The following is a 22,880-nucleotide window of genomic DNA, read 5'->3' on the forward strand; positions in this document are numbered from 1 at the left end:
TTTCAAGAACTAACATGTTCCATTTCCCCTATTCCTGTCACCCTCTGATGTCACAGATGGGATACTAGATTTGTCTAGAACCTTCTGGATTACCTTGGTCTTCAGTTCATACATTGTACAACATATAGCAATACTAATGATCTCAGAACTGCACAATTTTATTCCAGAATGACCCTCCTCATTCAGAAACTTACTGTATGAGTTTTCTGTTGCTGTGGTATCTTCTCAGGTACTGGAATGGCTCGTGGCTTAGGTTTGGTCAAATTATACTCTTTTGGTTTGGTAGTCTTGCTATCCTTTTTGGGCGTGCAATGATTAGAAATTATGTTACCTAGATGACTTATCAGTGTTTCAACCTTAGGCTGCCATCTGCAAAAAATGGATGGAAAAAAGAACTATTAAGTGCCATCTGTGCTTATTTTACCTAATACAATATGTCATATCACATTTGTACATTACAGTCTGCACTACATGTTTAAATTCACGAAAACAAATAAAACTAGCAAAAACAAACGGTACCGCTCAGAAGGCAGATCTTCTTACTTTATTAACAAAATTAACTTTAAGCACTTTTCTACAATGACCATGGAAATGCCCAAACGCAATGGGGAATCCAGTCAACGCATAAGTACTACTAATACTACCACAATTAATAGTGGAGATATCCATTTTCATGGAAATAAAAACAAAGGTGCTGATATATCTAATAATGCTGGCGGTAGCATTATGAAGAAATGGGAAGACTCACGCAAAAGAAATTCACTGAACCCATTCGCCATGGTGGGTAAGAAGTCTGAAATTTCAGACAACCCTGATGCACAGGAATTGTGCTCTAAATTAGAACAACTAATATTTAAAGAGACTGCTGTCTTTTATAACATCGGAAGTCTACAAAGGTACTGTGAATTAGAAATAACTCCACGTGGACTTAGGTCGATTAAAAAACCTTCTTCTCCGTTTGACTTAAACGATGAAACCGAAGTGAAATTCCATGAAAGATGGATTGCAGCAGCCCATCGCTGCAGTCTAGAATGGGTTTCTATTTTAATAGAACGGGACCATGTTAAAAGAGATAAACTGGTCCTTGAAACAAAATCAACTTGTGAACAATTGGTTAATATGACTTCCAATTCCACACTGGAAAATCTCTTGATTAATATCAACAATAAATTAACCAATTATGAGAAAGAACTCATTGATAGGAAAAAATACAAGCTGAATAGAGATATTCGTGATTACGACCACAAGAGGGCGTTTGTGCTCTTCACTAATCCAAGACCTAGGAGAAAAAATGTTACTTTTCAAAAAGGAAATCCGGTAACGGAACAATATAAAAATAAGAGCTTTCTTTCGGGAGAAAGCGGTGCTTCATCCTTTGAAGAAGACGAAAGAGAAATAGAAGATTTTCCTGACTTACCGAGGGCAGCTAACTCGGATTCCTTTCGGAAGACGTATACAGAACAACGGGGAGCTTACAACAATCCCAGGAAGAGAGAATGGCAGAATTCGGAACGCCAAAGAGACCCGGGCGATAGACATTTTAAAAAAGGTAGATGGACATAATTTATGTTCAGGGACTTCCTCTAATGAGTATATAATTAATTTATCCAACTATCAACTTGATGATATTGAGTTATCAGTGCTTATGAAGGGACTTAAATTCATACCTACCTGTATACCTCGTAAACATGAGTTAAAAATAGAATTGTTTCATTTATACCGCAAAATGAATTTGAGGGATTTTTTCTTTTCCCAAGAGAAAAGTATGAATTTAGAAGGTATCTCTGATAATTCTCAAATATGTAGTAGTAGTGACAATGACAGTGAAGACTCCTTTTATTCTTGTACCTCGGATAGTGCAGTTAGTAACAATGCATACAGCTTACTTGATACTACTAGTTTAAAAACTAATAGTTTATTTGTGCCTCCCTGTAAGAATGTGAATATACAGAGATTTGATGTTTTTCTTAACACTTTATTAGAAAAAGAATTGCAAGATTTTTTATGTAAAAAACAATATTTTAATTTAACTAAAGACCAATGGTACAAGTTACAGCAATTAAGTAGAAATAATAATATTGTTTTCAAACCGTCAGACAAAGGGGGAAAATTGGTGATTCTCAACTCCTGTGATTATTATGAAATGTGCATGAAACACTTGAGTGATAAAGAAACTTATTTGGTGACTGACACTACTTTTCTTTTAAAAGCGGAACAAGATTTTAAAGCTTTGCTCAGTAAGGGTGTCAGGTTACATTATTTCACCAAGACAGATGTAGATCGCAAAATTATAGTTAAAAATAGTAAGGTGGCTAAATGTTTTTGCCTACCTAAGGTACATAAAATCCAATTGTATCTGCTTTTGATTTTTTTACATATAATTTATGTGTCTTACTACATGAACATCTGTTAAAGGAAGTTGTTAAATTACCTTCGTATATCAAGGACTCCTTTGATTTTTTGAATAAAATTAAGAATATCTGTTGGTTAAAAGGTATGTACTTTATCACCACTGATGTGGTGAGTTTATATACAAATATAATACACAGATTTGGTCTGGAAGCAATATTAGCTTTCATGGGTGACAACCCAAAAACACATTTTTTGGTGGAACTTGTTGAGTTCTGTTTAACCCATAATATTTTTGAGTTTAATGGCTCTTTATATCAACAACTGAAGGGAACAGCGATGGGGGCTGCTTTTGCCCCAGCTTATGCCAACTTATTTATGGGCCTTTTTGAAAATAAATATATTTACAAACATTCTTTTTTCAAAAAATATGTTATTGGTTATTATAGATTTATTGACGACTTGATTTTTATATGTGATGGGGGACATAATTTGTCTACTACATTTATCAATGAATTGAATAATAATGAGTTTGGTATTAAATTTGATGATACTTGTACAGGAGATAAAATTAATTTTCTGGATATTGCACTTACTGGAATTAATGGTAAAAAAATAAATACTAGTATACATAGGAAATTTGATAGAATGAATTGGAAAATGTGTGGCACTAGTTGTCACCCAACTCATACATTAACAGCTATCCCATATGGGGAATTCATTAGAATTAAAAGACTAAGTAGTGATGCCTCTTTAGCTGCTAGTGAAGCTCTGAAAGCAGCCGATATGTTTATTGATAGAGGCTATAATGAATTGAATGTTATGGAGAGCTTTAATGAAGTATTTCATAATAAAAAATCAAATAGTAGATGTAATTCAATAAAATATAATAAAAATGAACAAAATACAGATAAATTATTTTTTGTAACTAAATATACAAATTTTTCTCCTGTGATTAATGGTATAATAAAAGAATACTGGGATTTTGCTAAGAAGGAAATTATCTCACTGAGAAATGTACAATTAGTGACATCGTATAAGAGGGGCAGAAATATACAGGATTTTCTGGTACATAGTGTATATAGGGAAAAACAGAATCTTATGTTAACTAATATTAGTGAAGTAGGTACTTTTCCATGCAATAATTGTTCTATTTGTAAATATATAAATATGGAAATAAAAGAAATTAATGGAAAAAAAATGTTCTAATAGAGCTAAATACTCTTGTTTGAATACAGGTGTTATTTATGCTATTTTCTGCTCTTGTAAAAAATATTATATTGGTGAAACTAAGCGCACTTTATTTCATAGAATAAAGGAACATGTTAGAGATGTGAGAAATAGAAAGATGAATAGCCCCATTGCAGAACATTTTAATAACAAACATGATGGTAATTTAGAATGCATGAAAGTTTCTGTTTTAGAACATGTGCCATTATATTTTAACAATGTTACTCTTCAAAAAAATGTGTTAAGACAAAAAGAATCTCTTTTGATTATGAAATATAATACTTTAAGTCCTTATGGACTAAATAAGGAATGTAACTGGCATAGTTTTATATGATTACTGCATCTTTAAAAGTTCTTGATTTTATAATTGAATAATTAATTGATTGTTTAAATGTATTGATTGATGAAGTTCTGATATATATATCACTTTGAATGTGCTCTGTGTTTTTCTACTCTGTAAAGGCTGTTGTAGAGAAGTGAGATATTTTTGTACAATAAATTTCTGAAAGTTGAGCTGTTACTCACTGGTGTTTCTTCTGGTCGTTGTAGTTATATGAACTTTATCGTTGTTGTTGTTTAAGCACTTTTCGTTTGCATCAAAGCAAACTTCTTCAGAAGTGCAGAGTCCAATTCTCATGACATTTATACTTTGAAGTAGTAGTCACATATTGAAACATACATCTCATTACAGTTGAAACCCACATTGCTACTAAAACAATTTATGTATATATATATATATATATATATATATATGCATTTAAACTAATATAACATTTAGACTTAAAATGTATAAAACAAACATATATACTTTAAAATGTTACAACGACAATTTTAACTTTAAAACAGCATATATATGCTGCTATTAAAGTTATACTAGATATTACTCTACATTTGGTAAACCAGCATTTGTCAAGTTCAACAGAAAATCAGAAGAAGCAATTAAGAACTAAATTAGAAAAAAATGTGTGCATAACGTGCATATATATTTAAATATAAAATCTTTTAAACAAAATAATTTTATAGTACTAATTCAACCCTCATCTTTTTCATCTTTCTAAATTCTTACGTTTAAGTATGCAACTAATAGAACATGTATCATTAAGTCCCGGAAATTTATATGCATTTATTCTAAATCTAATTTAATCTAAAAGATGAGGGTTGAATTAGTACCATAAAATTAACTATTTTACTTAAAATATTTTATATTTAAATATATATGCACATTATGCACACATTTTTTTCTAATTTAGTTCTTAATTGCTTTTTCTGATTTTCTGTTGAACTTGACAAATACTGGTTTACCAAATGTAGAGTAATATCTAGTATAACTTTAATAGTAGCATATATAAACTGTTTTAAAGTTAAAATTGTTGTTGCAACATTTTAAAGTATATATGTTTGTTTTATAGGTTTTAAGTCTAAATATTATATTAGTTTAAATTCATATATATATATATATATATATATATATATATATATATATATATATATATATATTTAACTATCCCCACCCTGATTATACTACCAGTTCCTCTCCCCTCCTCTTATACTGCTCTTTCTCCTCTACTTACTTCCGCAGAGCATCTTCACCACTCCCACTCTCTTTTTTAACTACTTTTGTATATCAACCTTTAGTCATGCCATCCCACACTCTCTTCACACAGCTCACCTTGCTACTCTTCCCCTCACTTTTAATGAGCCTCACCTCAGCTTACCTCTTAACATCCTTTGAACATACAAAATATCTAAATACTTACCACCCTCCAACTCATTCTACCTTAATCATAGCCACTGCCCAAAACCACATTAATATCACCTCAGAAACACATTATCTTCTAGCAAAATACCATAGACTGCTTCACATCAAGTATTATTTCCCAAAGACTAGGAAACTCCCAAGCTTAATCTCTCAGTTTCTACCCTATCTAATTAAACCCAAAACAAATCACTTGCAAGATGGTGATATACATCCAAATCCAGGCCCTTCTAGCTTACCTCAAGCTAATAATCTTAACCCCTCTCCACCCACAACACAAACTCCCACTACACTTACAAACTCTCTCTTCATTGCACAACTCAATATACGCAGCATAAACAACAAACTTGCACACCTCCATGCATTATTAGATGATCAATCTTTTGACATACTATGTCTAACTGAAACATGGCTCAAACCCCATACTAAAGATAATGATATCACCCCACCATGTTACAGTATTATAAGGCACTCACAAGATAAAAGAAGGGAGGGGGAGTAGCTATTCTCTTCAAAAATAGCCTACAACTTACCCCCATTGACTACAAAGCTCTTCCTGAGACCAAGGCTGAAATCCTTGTCTCTAAACTTCAACTAAACTCCAGTAAGTCCTTATATATCATCTGCATCTACTTACCTCCAGGCGATAACATCAGCTTACTCGAGGAAATCCTCAGTACCCTATCCCCATGCTTCCCCCAAGAAACCATCATTATGGGAGACTTTAACATTGACTGGAACAATATTAATACAGAGGATCCCATCTTGCATATTGACCTGCATGGGTACTCTCAAATTATTTCCTCGCCAACCAGAATTAATAAATCCAGCAAAAAGGAAAGCATCCTAGACTGGATACTCATTAATAAACCTCATCGAGCATACAAAGTAGGGATATTCCCTGACAATCTCAGTGACCATTCCTTAACCTACCTGATCAGGGAAAAGAATGATGTCCCCCATTCTATCACATATAAAACAATTAGATACAATAGAGACTTCGACCCAGAATTATTCCAAAATGAAATCAAAGCCTGTAATTGGACCCCCTTAAAAAATCTACCTCTCACTGAGGCAGTTAACTACTTTAACTCCAAATTTCTAGCAATCCTTGACCACCACGCTCCAAAGTGAAACATAAGAATTAGAGCCAAACCCGCCCCTTGGCTGTCCAAAAACACCAGACAAAACACGCTAAGCTTGGGCCAAATGGAGAACTACTAAAAGTACTTCAGATCACCTCACCTATAAACAGTTGAGAAATAGAACAAAACTAGCTATTCTCTTAGACAAGAAACAATTCTACATGAACACTCAAACCAAATACCAAAATAACCCACAAAAATTTTGGGCAAGTATCAATAGACTACTTCACCCAGGTCAAACCAAAACTCCAAACCCCACAGGCAGTCAAAGAGAAAATCCTAGACAAGCAGCAAATGCCTTTAATACCTACTTCACAGAAACTATACAAGCACTAGCTAACCAACTTTCACCTGATATTACATTCCCTCCAGACACAAACAAGACCTTAGCCCCTATATTTCAATTACAACCTGTCCCCACTCAAGATATCTGTAGACTTATCCAAAAACTTAAACCTTGCACTCCATCAGCAGACCAGTTACCAGCAGAATATTTGCAGACAACTGCCAAAGCTATAGCCTACCCAATTTCCATCCTCATTAACAGAACTATTGCCGAGGGTGAAATCCCTACCATCTGGAAAATCTCTCACATCATTCCACTCCATAAAGGAGGGAACTCTAATGACCACTCTATCGCCCGATAGCTCTATTATCCCCATTGGCAAAAATAATGGAGAAATGCATTCAAAAGCAATTACTTAACCATCTAACTCAATACAATTTGCTAGCTGATTGCCAACATGGTTTCAGGCCACACCACAGTACTACAACTGCCCTACTGTCTTTCTGCAACTCCATTAACCAAAACAGAAATAACAACATCCTCACATCAGCTCTCTTTATAGACCTGTCTAAAGCTTTCGATATGGTTAATCACCAGCTGTTAATAAACATTCTTACACACCTCTCATTCGATACTCAGGCTATAAACTGGTTCAGAGCCTATCTTACTAACCGACAGCAAGCAGTCCTATGGGATAATCAACTATCCTCCCTACTGCCTGTCACCCTAGGAGTCCCTCAGGGCTCTATTTTAGGTCCACTCCTCTTCTCAATTTTCATTAATGACTTACACTTAGCTATTCCGCAAACTACATGTTTACAATATGCTGATGACTCGACAGCAAGACCTCATCTGATCTTTTACTAAAAACACAAGAAGCATTTAATAAAGACGAGTCTTGGTTTCTTCAACGCTGTCTTCTACTTAACCCCAAAAAAACGAAGCTCCTACTATTTTCACCAACCCAAAAGCACACCCTTACTGATTTCACTGTCCTATCAAAAAATGGTACTCACATACAACCTGACTTAACAACAAAACTATTAGGGGTTACTATTGACAACCACCTTACTTTCAATGAGCATATCAACAATACTGTAAATATAGTCAACAAAAAAATGGGTGCCCTCTACAGAATTAAGCCATTCCTCACTCCTTTAGCTAAAACAAGTATCGCCCACTCCCACCTTATCTCCTCACTTCTATATGCTTCTACTATCTATACTCACCTTTCAAAAAGCAATCTCTCTAAACTGGTTAAATCTTATAATAGCATTGCTAGATTTGCCACAGGATGACCATTTAGAACACACCATTGCCAGAATCTATCTCAACTAGGCTGGCTTGAATTTCAAAATCTACTTGAGTTTAACCAAATTACATTGGCCCAGAAAATACTTTACCAACCAAAGAAGACCCCTAGTCTATCTACCCTTATTACTCCCTACCTGAATCTTAACTCCCTGCGCCCCTCAAATAAACTACTTATCTCCTCCAGCAAATCCAACAACAGAGCAGGCGATGCTCTCTTCTCTAATGTAGTTGGGAAAAAATGGAACCTTCTTCCTCCTGATCTTACCTCTATTTCCTCTCTAACTAACTTCAAACCAAAACTTAAAATATACCTAAAAAAACACTGGCTTTGCCCTAGTTGTAATCCTGACTAACTTATGCCTTAAGCAATTTATGTTTTACCCACTTTTTTTCTTTTATCTTTCAACTTCAGACTTCTATGTCAGTGAAATCCTTAATAAACTCAGTCTTTCGAATTTTATTAGATAATTTAATTTTCTCAAAGTCTACTCTTGCTGATAATTTTTTTTTTCCTCGCAATATATGAACAAGGGTCTTTTTTATAATTTTATTACTCCTGGTTCTTCTTTTTTTCTCTTTCTTTTTCTTTTCATTGCTTTCTACCTATTCAAGGTTTGAAAAATGTTAAAAAAGATTTCTCTTATTTTTGTCAATGTTATGCTTAGATGTTTAAGTTAGTATTAACAGATTGTACAAATTGGAGCTTATCTCCCTGGGCCTCTACTGAAAATGGATATTCATCCAGTTGGACTAGCCCGGTTAACAAATGTAAAATAAAAAATAAATAAAATAAACTATATATATATATATATATATATATATATATATATATATATATATATATATATATAAATATATATATACACACATATATATATATATATATATATATATATATATATATATATATATATATACACATAATTTGTTTTAGTAGCAATGTGAGTTTTAACTGTAATGAGATGTATGTTTCAATACGTCACTTCCACTTCAAAGTATAAATGTCACAAGAATTGGACTCTCTGCACTTCAGAAAATGTTTGCTTTGGTGCTCACGAAAAGCGCTTAAAGTTAATTTTGTTAATGAAGTAAGAAGATCTGCCTTCTGAGCGGTACCATTTGTTTTTGCACTGCATGTTTGTAATCTATCCCAAAATAATTCTGACACATTGTGCTCTGTCTACAATTTTATAAAAAGTACAGGCTACAGAAGTAGGTGTAGTATAATTTTGGAGTCAAATGATGAAATCTAGCCAAGTTATGCAGGATGCAGCTGTGACATTCAAAGTTTGTACATAACTTTGTTTTTAGTATATTATCCCTACATTTTTCCAGCTTTTATTTCCTGACACACAAATAATTATGTTACCTTTTTTTTAGCCTCTATTAGCATATCTTCCAGCTGACTATCAGCTGCATGTTACTGCTCCAGTTGCTCCTTAATTTTAGTGCCCCTGTTAACATGTCCGTAGGACTGGGGTAAATTAATCTATGGACAAAATGGGAAGAGAAGGTACAAACAAGGAGCGAAGTATTACACAGTAAATAAGCTGTATGCTCAAACTGGGTGGAGCTACTGACATCATACATATCACCATATACATACATATTATGGAACCAGGTTTTTATGCTCTCCTTAGAATGTATTTCAGCATACTGTATGTGGAATCTCCTTTTCAACTGCAAAACATTTTGGGCCATGTCTAACAAAACAGCAGTTGTCACAGTCTGGAAATGTTATGAAGGAATACCAAAGCCATATGTTCCAGGGAACATTAAATGAAAACTGGCAACGTTACAAACCTCACTCCTTTCTCCAAATTCACTGCAGCCATGTGACTTCAGTAGTTTGCAATATACTGGTTACAGAATTTCAAAGCAATCATCTTATGATAATGCTTTATGATTTTTTTTCATTTATCATCTGACATGAACTTGAACATAAAGAGTGTACAATTATCTTCTGGAACAAAACCATCACTCAATGTCAGATTAATAGCTGATGGGCATCATAATGGCATGCTGCAGATATAGTACAAAACATTAAATATGATCAAATTCTATAATTTTATAGAAATGAAAAATCTCACAGAAATGTCGTGTATCTGCTGCCCCACATCCTGTGGCTGAAGAGATGTGAAAGGAAGTTGGATCTTTTGGTTTAAATGTAATATATGGTATAACATTTATGGAGGAGCATGTATAGTTCTGAACATATAAAAGCTTGAAGTTGTGACACTATCTAACTGAATTGAATACCACCAAAATTATTTACTTCTAAGAGAGTAACTTCAATGGAACCAAACACAGTGGCTGAAAGAGGAATTTCTTCATTTCTAGGGCAAAATACAAATCCCAAATGGGCCACAAGGATCTTTCAGAGTTCTCAGTTCAAATATTTCTAGTGATGTAAACATATCCTTGCTGACCCAAAGAGGGACTAATTGTGGTAGATGTTTGACAGAAGACTAAACAGGGCGATCTCTGCCTAACATGCAAAGCTATGTCAAACCCAGAGCTGTTGGACATGCTCCACTTAAAGAAATCCCAATCCCTTCGAGCTACATGCTATAAGGACCTAAACCTTGTCACCACAATAAACAGAACATGCTGGAGGGATAGATTCCTGTCCCAGAGACTTCCCATACTCTGGAACAGACTACCTATCTATGTCAAACAGAGCTCCTCATTAGCACTCTTCAAGAAAAATCTTGATGATTGGATGGGAAATGGGAAATTCACCCTGGGGATCACTTCTGTGGCTCTGCTCGACAGGGGCACAGGAAAATAAATTTCTTGGGTGGCGAAAGCCAGGGTACATTTTTTGGCTAGGCTGATAGCCTAGTACCTACCTATGAACCTATGAACCTATATCCCCCTTGAGAAACATCATCACTGTTGGCCTAGAACTTAATGAAAAATCACAAGGAGGCCATGTTGACAAGACACAGCAATGCATTTTAATTTCTGACTGAGAAAGACCTTTAGATAATGTAGACAAAAATGAGGAGGATCATTGGAAGTTGAACATGGAGAGGAACTAAGCCATATCCCTTACACCAATGAAAAGGTCTCTTCCATGTTGACAAATAAGAGTTTCAAGAAGCAGCTCTTTTAGCTTACTAAAGGTCATCTATAATTTGAAAGGAGAACATTTCTGTCTTAGGAACTGAAACATCAACATCCAAGCTCTGAGAAATTATTCTAGTGACAGATGCATTCATTTGATTTGTTGCCGTAAAAGAATGCTTTCAGGAGAGGAAACTAAAGGAAATAGCTTGTCAACTTCTTGAGGCTGAAGCATCGCAGCTGCCTGGGCCAAAACAGCATAGTTAGGTTTAACCAGATTTTTGCTAATTTTGCAGAACTTTGTGAACCGGCTATACTGGTTTTGACAGATCATTTAGAGTCCTTGTTCAGAATGTGAGTAACAACATTTTCTGGTGATGTAAACATATCCTTGCTGATCCAAAGAGGGACTAATTGTGGTAGATGTTTGACAGAAGACTAAACAGACCTGAAAGACAAACTGCATATTGTTGAAGTTTGATGTACAATGCTTTTATAGACTGCATGACTTAGTTGCAAAAGCTATAAGACCCTGTTCCAGCTTGCTGGTTTAGATACAACATTTCTGCTAACAGTCAGAATTTAGCTGCAGAATTTCTCCAGGTATGCACTTTCTGAATTATTTCAGTGTCAGGAAGAACATTAGCATTTCTTTCAGATAGATGTACATTTTTATTTGTGATACAGACAAAACTCCTGGAACTAAAGAGTACTCCAGATACAAACCAAAACCAGAAAATACGTTCCCACATTCCAGATAATTTACCAAGGCATAATTCATGAAATCTCCTGGTACAGTAGATACAGCACTCAATCTCAGAACTTCTCCGGGTAAGTTTGAAACTTCCTCTATTAAAATACAGCATGCTGAATTATCATGATGCCGGATGTCATATGGCCAAACAGTGAAAAAAAAGCCCTTACTGGAAGAATGGTCTGGGACAATCTCAATGAAAGAAATTCAACATGTCCTGGGCACTTCTCTCAGTAAAAATATGTTAGTTTGTGTGGAAATCTGTAAATGTCTTTAAAAAAAGTTTTCATCTATGTTGGAAATAAAGCCAAAATCCTGACACTGATAGTTAACAGAAAAAGTTCAGAAACTGAACTGCTAAACTGAGCCTGTTCATGAACTGCAGAGTGGGCCATGCTTAAATTATACAGCCATTCAGGTAGAAATAAATAAGCATGCTGACCATTCTGGGAGAATTTTTTTTTTTTTGGGGGGGGGTTAGACTGTAAGGTAGACCTGAAAACTGAAAATCCTTTTTCCCCAATTTGAACCTGTGATCTCTGTGGGTGAACCTGAGATCTCTGTGGGATGAAGAATTGGGACATCACAGTAAACATCTTTCACATCCAGATTTGACATTTAGGTTCTCTAAAAGAGAAGAAGAGCTGATTGTCATAATTTTGAACTTCTGATATTTATGTGTCTTTCAAATGGGATAAATCTGCAAAGAGTCCACAGTATAATCTTCCTTCTTTACTATACCAGTGAGTAACATTTATTTACTTATTGGTAAAACAGGTAAAATTCTGTATTTAACCCTATCTTGAAAACCTGTTTCGACCAGTGTTCCAAAGATTTTTTCCCATTTGATGCAGTGGTTAAACATCCTGCCCCTCACTTAAGAGACCACTGGAACTGAGAAAAATATAAGAGAAGCCACACAGAAAGAAACAGGGTAACTAGATCTGCAGTGAAGATGTCTACATAGTGAAATATTCTTATGAAGAACTGTTCTTATCCTTACCAATAGCTAAGAAAGCGACAGTTAGGAATTCAGCTGACCTTTGAAGAGTATCTATCTTCTTTTAAGTGCCTACAGGTAGGTCTAACCCTGTAGGTAAATAAATGACCTGTATCAGTTTTACTACACAGTTTTGTAAAATTGCAAATAACTGTACTCATTTTCTTTATTATTCTTGTATTCCATCTCATAAATAAAAGAAAGGCTTCTTCTAGACCAAACATAACCCCAGCAGAAACAGAACTTTTAGCTATAACATTCTCAAGATAAGATTCACCTTTCAACCAACCCTGCCTTCTTTCCACTGGGGAAAAAAATATAAATGTTCACAAAGGACAGCGGGACATGCAGCATTACACATAGGCTGATTAAACCTCTTAGGGATATTAAGAATTTATATTATTTTACAATCAAAATAATTTAATTCGCCTTCCTGAGCTATGAAAAGTAACAGTTCTTTCACATCTGCTGGTAAGTGACAATAAACCTAAAGACATTTAAAGCCTGAATAGTCATACTACTGGACCATTAGCAAAGGCATCATAAAGGTTTGACTCTTTCTCAATATGATTTATATAGCTAAATGAAAAACACTTTTCATCCTTTGCTGCCTGTATATAAATTGTATTCTGCTGAGGGTTAGTGTAGTTTGAACCACTGCACATGCTCTCTAGACCCAGTATAATACTTAACAATGCTTTTAAGAATATATAATTGGTATTGTCTTTCGGCTTTTCCCAGTTAGGGGTCACCACAGCGGAACTCCGGTCCGCTAATGATTGGCAGTGGATTTTTTTACAGTGCTGAGTTGCCAGCCCGACGCTCAACCTTCAAATGATATCTTAGTGTTGTGAAACATTCTGAGACAGTTTTAAATATTTTTGAGATATAAAATTAATGAAGATAAAACAAAAGCTATAGCCATAAATTATGTACCCACACACAAATTGGTCCAGCAATATCCACATTTATGGGCACAGTAAGATGAAGTATTTAGGAATGTGGATTAAAAAGGCTTCAGTTCTGGCAGCTAAGGATATATGGGAAGAGACTAACCACATGTTAATACAAAAAGTGAGAAACTGGAAGCTCTAGTTTATGGATATAAGTAGTAAGATACAAGCAGTGAAAATGTTTTTTGTCCCTTTAGTTTTATATATGGGGAGGGTATATTTTTATCAACCACAGGAGAAGTTGTGGCAATAATTAATAAAGAGTTGAAGAAATTTATCTGGGAGGGGAAGAGGGAAAGGGATAACTGGGATAAGTTGATCCTTCCAATAGAACAAGATAGTTTAAGATTACTTGATTTGAATGGCTATTTTAGAGCTACACGGTTAAAGCTCACATATGTAACAAAGCATAATGTTATGATTCAAAGTGGCTAATACTGAAGCAGGAAAGAAGTTCAAGAAATAAGGAAAGAGTGGGATTTTGGATAAAGATTCTTAAGGAGAATAATAACAACCATGCAGAATATTATGTTCATAAAGTAGCAGAAAATATTCTAGGAAGTAAGCCAACACGAGAATAGAGGAAGATGACTTTTCCATGAGGAATGAATACAAGCAGGAGTACAGAGAATAGGTAAGAGGGGCCTAGAATTTACTGGAGAAAACAGGCAAAGGAACCAAGGTATTGGGAGCAGATAACTAGAGGGAAAGGAAATGGAGTGAGATGAGGCCAAGAAGATGTTTGAATTGCAGTCTGTAGGCTGCTGCCCTACCAGGGATGGATATGAGTATAGACAAAGAGTAAGGGTTAGAGGAATCCTAAGTGAAAGACCTGCTCTGGTAGAGTTTTTAGGTGACTCTAGAACAGACACTGCTGTAAAAATGTGACAATAATAGCATATAAAATATTGTAAGATAACTATAATAATCAGAGGAGGTTAGAACAGACTGGCGGAGAGACTATAAAAGCAATTTACAAAGGAACAATAGGAGGACATATGTATGGCTCCCAAGTATGCAAGAAAGCCCAGAAGGTTTTGGATTTTTGCTTGGAGTTATCTGTGCAGGTATTTTTATTCCCCAAGCAAACCTCAAAGATTTTTTTCTTCTGTTAGACAGCAAATGTTTGGGGTGTGATAGGAGAGAAACAGGTAACCGGGAACATACTGTTTGGGAGAGTAATGAGTTAGCAGATTTTAAAAATTTCCTACAGAGTATTCTATCAGCAATATTGGGTGATCGAATGGCTGTATCTAAGGAAATGTTTCTTTTGAGTTTGAACACATGATCTGAATTGCCTAGATAGTAAAGCATGTTAATTTTAATTGTGTTGGCTGCCAAAAAAGCATTTACAAGAAAATGGAAATCAAAGTACAAACTAAGTGTACTTGAAGTAGCAAATATTATAAAAAGAGATAAAAGAGCTAGAAGAGGGCTCTTTGGAAAGGGAAGGAGAAAATTACATAGAAATAAATGGAAATTGTGAAAACAATACATACAGAATAATGTTCGGGAGGAAGAGGAATAAGGCTCAAGGGAGTGCAGGGACTGAGCAATTTATGTAATATTGGACTGATAATATTTATAACAAAGGAAACGATATGTGGTGTATAATAAAAGAAAAGAAATGTCAATATGGTTTGTTTTCTTGTCCGTTAATTTACATTTGCCTATGTCTTTAAGTGATAATTTAATAAAGATGTTTAAAAAATAATGTCATTAAAACCCTTAAGAAGAACATCTGGTTATAAAAAAACTCTCAGAAAAATCTAGTTTTCATGTATGTGGGGATGTGTCTTGCTAAATTTACAGTAGAGTTATTTAAATTAACTATATTAGCTTTTAAAAGCATGTTATTACTAGAACTTGTTATTAAGTAACAGATTAATAGACACAGAAGGTTCAAACTACCATTTTGTTGGACATATACTTGTCATAAACTAACAAAAAAAAAGGCAAATGGTGTGAGTAAACAGTCCCTCCAAAATTAGAGATAAAATGTAGGATAAGTAAAGGAGGCACCAGACCACAGCAAATAGAAGTATAAATCCTATTTAATCCAAATAGTGAGCGCTTGTGCTATGAAAACGCTTACTATTTGGATTAAATACGATTTATGCTTCTTTTTGCTGTGGTCTGGTGCCTCCTTTGCTTATCCTACACTTGTCACAAACTAATTTCTACATATGAATGTAATCTCCTTGATATTATTTTCCTAGAAAGAAAAACACGAAAATAAAACATCACAAACTCTTCACAGGTTAAGAAGAACTCTTTCAAAATGTTTTTAAAATGTTAAATGGAAATGGCATTATACATTTTTGGGGGGTAACTTGACAGGAATCCTAATATACTCATAGACGGGAAAACAAATTAATTGAAATATTTCTCTTGCTACCAAATAAATGAGTTTGGGACTTCTTACTGATAAAGGCTAATGCTATAACTTAATTTTATGCAGTTCTTTTTCTTCCCTTGGGCTGTTCATCTATGACTGGCATAATCTGAATAACATTAAAATCCAAATTTTACATTTCAAATATTGAAGATATCAGACTCAAAACTTAAACCTTCTTTGATTTTATCAGCCATTAGTCTATAAAAAAGCAACATTTGAAACATATGAACTTTTTCAGAACTCCAAACACGATGAAACATGTAACTTTCCATATTTACAGTCATCTTACTACTATGCAAATTAAAATGGATCTGTCTTGTGAAAAATATTTGGAAAACACTAATAATTTAAAAATTAGACTCAATTTATGATATTACACAGTACAAAGAACCTTACTTACTGTGACATCCCCCCCTCTGGGCCAGTAATCAAGGAGCCTGAATCCTCACCACTGACACCAGTGAGGGATGTTTACTTGGAGCAAAGATAGATACTCACAGTACTTCCAGATGCAGCTCTCTGCATCAAGCACAAATTCTCTTAAGAGCACACAGGGAAACACTCCTTCCAGGGTCTGGGTTTCCCTATATTTCTCTCCTGGCCCCCAGTAAGACTCCCCACTGTCACAGCTGTAGAGTTGAGTCCTCAGTCAAGTGTCCAAGCCAAGGCCTCCAACACCCTCTCTGTGAAACCAGTTCTCTGTGTCCCTGCTGACACATACCCTCTGAGATTTGATTTGCAAACACACACACACACACACACACACACACACACACACACACACACACACACACACACACACACACACACACACACACACACACACACACACACACACACACACACACACACACACACACACCTGGGAAAGGCTAGCACAGATTTACTTACTCTGCTCTGCTACCCTTTGCCCAGTCTATAAGGTAGTCATTGCCAGCAGACACTCCAAAGCCAGCTACTCTGAGGCTGTTACAAGGGTACCCAATTATACTGAGTGAAATTAATACCAATGCAAATAGTAATGTTTACCAAACAGCAAGGCTTTCAGGAGCGGTCACAGTGTCACCAAATAAATATAAGTACTCTCAAAGGTTAAAATATTCTCTAAAGGACCAGCCACAATGAAAATATTTAAATATATTTAATATTAAATAATAAAAGAACATGAAAGTACTAACTATCTATTTACAATGAACACCAGAGTTTAAATCACAGTAAATATTAAAATAACACAGATGAATAGATTCACACAGATACAGAAAAACAGTACTTAACTATTCTCACTATATTTTCCTGAATAATCTAAAGAATTACTATTCCCTGGTTTCTTACTAAAGCAAGGCAAGATGAAGTAGGTGAGAGATCCTTCTTTGTCAGGTTACAAAAACAGACTGCCTTCAGACTTCTGTCTCATCTAGTATTAAAACATTATATTAGTCCTGGATTACAGAATGGCATCACATACATCTGATCATTTGACTTCTGGTTCCCATACTACCCCCAGTTTACTAGAAACTGAACCATTAGCTTGCAGATATGTGTTACTATACACACAGATAGAGCTTTGCTAAGATATGTTATAGTATCTGGAAGTCATAAAACCATTTCAACACTTCCACCCTTCCAGGATAGCAACTAGTTCACTGCTAAGGACAATATAGCAAAATTCCTAGTCCTTGTTTTCACAGACATTTTGTCTCTGGCTGCAATCAAAACTGTACGATACAATCTTTATGGCCTACACCAGGTAATTTAATTTCAAACTATATTTCAAAGTTAGCTGGACTGAGATTAACCTCTTCTCTTCCATTATCCTCAGTTACAATATTAATTTCAACAGTTATAACACAGTCTGACATACAAGTGCATTTCTTTTTCTTTCCAGCAGGACCCACTGTTGGTACATTTTTTAACACAAGCAGCTTTACAAATACATTTTCAACACAGGCATCTGTACAAATCAGTTTGATATATAAATGACATATACTTCTTTACAAAACTCCAGCTAACTATGCTGGCATTTGCTACACATCCACTGCTCTACTTCTTCTGGCATAGCTGGCAATACCTCACATTGCCACATTTGCATTCTAAGTATTTCTGATTTTTGTAATTTTTCTCAGGTCAATTCAACAAACCTTTAATGTGCATTCTGGGACTGTCCTAATCATATGGAAATTTGAATGGCTTTGCAAAATAGACCTAAAATCATATATATATATATATATATATATATATATATATATATATATATATATATATATATATATATTCTTAAAAAAGACTTGACTTGGAAACTTGCTATACTACTGATTTTTCCAGATGACAGAGACAATAATCATTTTATAGTCTGTAGTTTTCTGGATTTTATTGGTAAGATGCTGTACAACACCTAAAACTGGTTAATTGATAACAATATGCCTTGGGATGATTAGAAAAAATACAACTCATATATTCATTGGGACAGGTAAACTCTCTAAGCTCAAAAACATCTCCACAAGATATAAATTCAAAAACATCTCCACAAGTTATATACAATGCTGGGAAGTATCCTCAAAAAGTGCATATTTTAATATCAAATAATGGAGTCTAAAATTTTGAAATCCATATTCCATTTATGTATTAAATAATTTCACATTGTCTCATTTACTCCAAGTAACTGGTTCAATGACTAACATACTTGTTATTATTCAAATAGACAAATGTGGAATCATGTTTTTTAATATCATTCTGGTTATATATTACAATCTTCCTCTAAATCTGACAAATGATCTTGCTTAAATAAGTAATATGATAACTTATATTAAGATATGTGAATTATTTTTGATCCAGTTAAAGGTTCCACTAATAAAATATGTTTATATAAAGAAGTTATATGCTCACCATAGCATTCCATTTGTGATGTCCATTTTAATTCTTCCATCAACTTTTGGGTACCGATCCAATCCTCGGATCTGACTCGGCCATTACTAAAGCTCATAGTAACCAAGATGCTCTCGAGCTTGTCCCTTATCCATAATGCACCAGCCATAAGCTACCTTGGATCTTGTTTACTGAATTTACCAGAAGTGAAATGTTTAATGTGTGTTCCATAAAGGAGGAAACTATATATGGAGCTCAATATAATGGACAGTGACTTCCCTCTAAGAACTCATACTTCCAGAAGTTTGTGAGCAGATGGGATGGAGGCTGGTGGGTGGGAAGTTGAGGAAGAATGAAAATGGACAACATAGATGGAATGTTATGATGAGTACATAACTTCATTATCTGACATTATCAATTTTCATTATATCCTCAACTGTTGGGACAGAGTCCCCAACTACCTATAATCCTGGGTGGACTCTAAGGAAGGATGTTCTTGAGCACATTTGAACCAAATGATGCTCTACCCCTGGAGAACAGATCCAATTTGTAATGAGATACAAAGGTATGGGGAGTAGCCCAAGTTGCTGCTGCACATATGTCATCCATGGAAGCCCTAGACAGAAAGACTGAAGACGTTGCCATACACCTAGTCAAGTGGGCTTTGACAGCTTTTGGTAAAGTAAGACCCAAATTGTTATATACAAATGACATACAATCACTTAGCCATCTGGCTAAAGTTACTTTTGCAACTGCTTTACCCAGTTTCAGTTCTGCAAAGAAAACAAATATTTGGTCTGTTTTTCTGATCTGTTTTGTTCTGTGCAGGTAGAAATGTAATTGCCTGTGAACATCCAATAAATGTAACATGTATTCATCCTTGTTTGCAAAATTAGGAAAGAATACTGGCAAATTAATAGATTGATTGATATTAGATTCTGACACCATCTTGGGAAGGAAGGAGGCATTTGTTTGTAGCGTTATTCTATCTTTGTGAAATATCAAGTATGGAGGTTTTGAAGACAGGGCTTGAATTTCTGAAATTTGTCTAGCAGAGGTAATAGCTACTAGAAGAACAGTTTTCCAAGTAAGATCTTTAAGCTGACATTTAGCTTCTGGTTCAAATGGGGAGTGCATCAGTGCCTGCAAGTACCAGATTAATATCCCATGGGGAAGTAGGGTCTTTAAACAGGGGTCTCAAAATAAGAGTGCCTCACAAGAAGGTTCTCCACAATTTATGAGAAACTACTGAAGAACCTTCAAATCCAATGGGGAAATATGATATTGCTGCTAAATGAACTTTAATAGTTGAGGAACTAGCTCCTTCTTTAAAAAGTAAAGTTAAAAACTCAAGTATGCTGTGTATCAGAGCTGCAAATGCATCAACGTGATTTTGGTGTGCCCAGTAAACAAATATTTTCCATTTACTTGTATAGTTTTAATGTGAAGGTTTATATACCCTCTGGATGTAATCTTCTGCACTCAAGTATCTTTCATTATGTCTAGCTAGGCTCTCTAGTGCAGGGATAATCGACCCCCAATTGCCTCCAGAGGTGGACAATTGGGCCTCCTTTCAGGAGTGCTGGAAGGGTCTGTCAGAGAAAGAATCTCTGGAACCCTGGTTTTGTGAGCCTCTTCTGCTGTGGGGGCAGCATCAACCATTAGAGCTCCCCCCTCTGCCCCTTTCTCTACGTGTCCTGGAAAGGACCCCGGGACTTCCTGAGCCACATTTTCTAACCACCTCATTGATTCCTATTTGTGTTCTAGAAAAGGACCTTTGAGGGGTCAAAAAACGTAGGCCCACTGCAGAGAGGGTCTTTCCATCCTTGTCACACCTAGATAATGTGTCCTTCACTTTGGGGCCAAACGAAGATGTGCCAGCAAATGAAGACTTGAAGAACTCTGCAAAATCACATAACCACATCCAGGCATGTCTCCTGATGGAAAGGCCTGAACCTGCTGCCTGTGAGAGGCCTTTGGCTGCATCCAAAATAAGTCTCATGGATGAATTTAAAACAGATTGTAGGGTAGTCACCTAAGAAGACAAAGAGGATTGGGCCTTAATCAAATGCCTCTGCAACCTTGTAAATTGTGCCAAATAATTCAGCGATCTTAGGATGAAGGTTGCTGAAGCATAAATACACTTCCCAGACCTGTCTACCATCTTAGACTCCCTGTTAGGGGGATGAACAGTGGAACTCTCTTCGGCAAGTTCCATTTTGGTGGCTACCGTCATGACCATGGCATCAATGGACACCCCTTTATCCCAAAACTCTTTCCCTGGAGGTGGTGCCAGAATCTTCTCTGGTCTCCTGGGTATGGGTTCAACTGTGTCAGGTTTGTTCTATGCCTACAGAGAGACCAGATCTATAAGCTCATCAGGGGGCAGAGTAATCCAGGATGTAGATGGGCCAGTACTGGATGAAGGGTTGCTGGATGTCCAACCACCTCTCCTTTTTTTAGGATTTCAAGGATGTCTCCAAATGAGACATCTTCAGGAGGTGATCATGGTGACCCTTCACCTTCATCGAAGTCCGTATCCTCCATGACTTATTCTTGTGGAGAGTCCAAGTGCTTTCTCTTGCACTTCTTTTTCTTCTCAGGGACCTCCTCAATGGGATGTTCAGGGGAGATATCGGAAGAAATTGTAATACTCTGCTGGGAAGCCTGGAGGTTTTGGACTGGCTGTTCCTGTGGTAAAGAATGATGAGGCTCCAAGCACAGAGACATCAAAGTAGAAGGTTGAAGATGTATGGTCTGCATTTGTAGTGTGAATCTATGATCAGTAGATGCTGATCCTAGGAGGTTGAAGATGTATGGTCTACATTTACAGCGCGTGTCTATGATCAGTAGGTACTGATCATAGACTCAAGCTGCAAATATAAACTATACAACTTGGTCAATAAGGGAACAAGGGTATAACATGGCTAGACTTACAAAGGCCCTAGGGACAATAGCCTAGTAGCCTCCTATGAACCTATGATGATCCAAGGGGGTTAGATCCATCCATTCTGCCAGATCAGAAAACCCCCTCTTCACAACCTTGAAGGCTGATCCCCCCAGAGAGAGAGAATAGCAGCGCCAAAAAGACAAGCTTCTGGGCTGTTGTCCTCCCAGATTCCTTAAACAATCTCCCAGAGGAGGAAGCCAGAGCTGAACTATCAAGTGCCAAGGCTCCAAGGTGCAGAGACTACTACGACAACTTCGGAGTTGAGTCCAATGCCTTGTATTTGACAGGGAAGCTTCAGCTCTGACAGCCCTCCAAATCCAAATTAACAGCACTCAGAGTAAGCTTCGGATCTGAGCCAGATGGATCCAGAAAGCTCAGATCTAGGGATTCTGAAGCAACAGTTGGAATCAGAGGAGGAACTTAAAGTGTGGGTGTAGTCAAAGGACAGATGTCCTGAACTGAAGGAGTAGGAGCTGATAAGACACTCGTCCAGCTCTGTGCCGAGAGGATCTTCCACACCATTTTTTCTGCATCTTCCTCCCTCAAACTTCTGGAAGAACATGTCATAACAAGAGAAAGGGACCTGGACCAGTGACATTCCAGAAAGGGCGAGGGCACCCTTGAAGGAAGTGGGTCAATGGATGATGAGTATCTTCTCCTGGGAAGGGCTATAGCACTGGAGGCAGTCAGGTCCGATGGCTTTTTAGTCTAATCTGACATAGTCAGATCTGTCACATTTTTTCTTTCTCAAATCCAACAGCGAGGAACTCTTGAATCTAATGCAATCTAGCATGGGCCTTTTCTTAGATGTCTT

General features: G+C 36.0%; 1 protein-coding gene across 1 annotated transcript in view; it reads right to left on the reverse strand.

The window, feature by feature from the left end:
- CFAP99 (cilia and flagella associated protein 99) overlaps nt 1–22,880 on the reverse strand; it is a 1,556,346-nt gene that overhangs the window by 1,068,667 nt on the left and 464,799 nt on the right. Inside the window, exon 6 of the mRNA XM_044062893.1 lies at nt 195–369. Coding sequence (XP_043918828.1) covers nt 195–369 — 175 coding nt within the window. The remainder of the gene's footprint in view (nt 1–194; nt 370–22,880) is intronic.

The sequence above is a fragment of the Protopterus annectens genome, chromosome 2.part1 (assembly GCF_019279795.1).
Source record: "Protopterus annectens isolate FY-2018-M chromosome 2.part1, PAN1.0, whole genome shotgun sequence".
Lineage (NCBI taxonomy): Eukaryota > Metazoa > Chordata > Ceratodontiformes > Protopteridae > Protopterus > Protopterus annectens.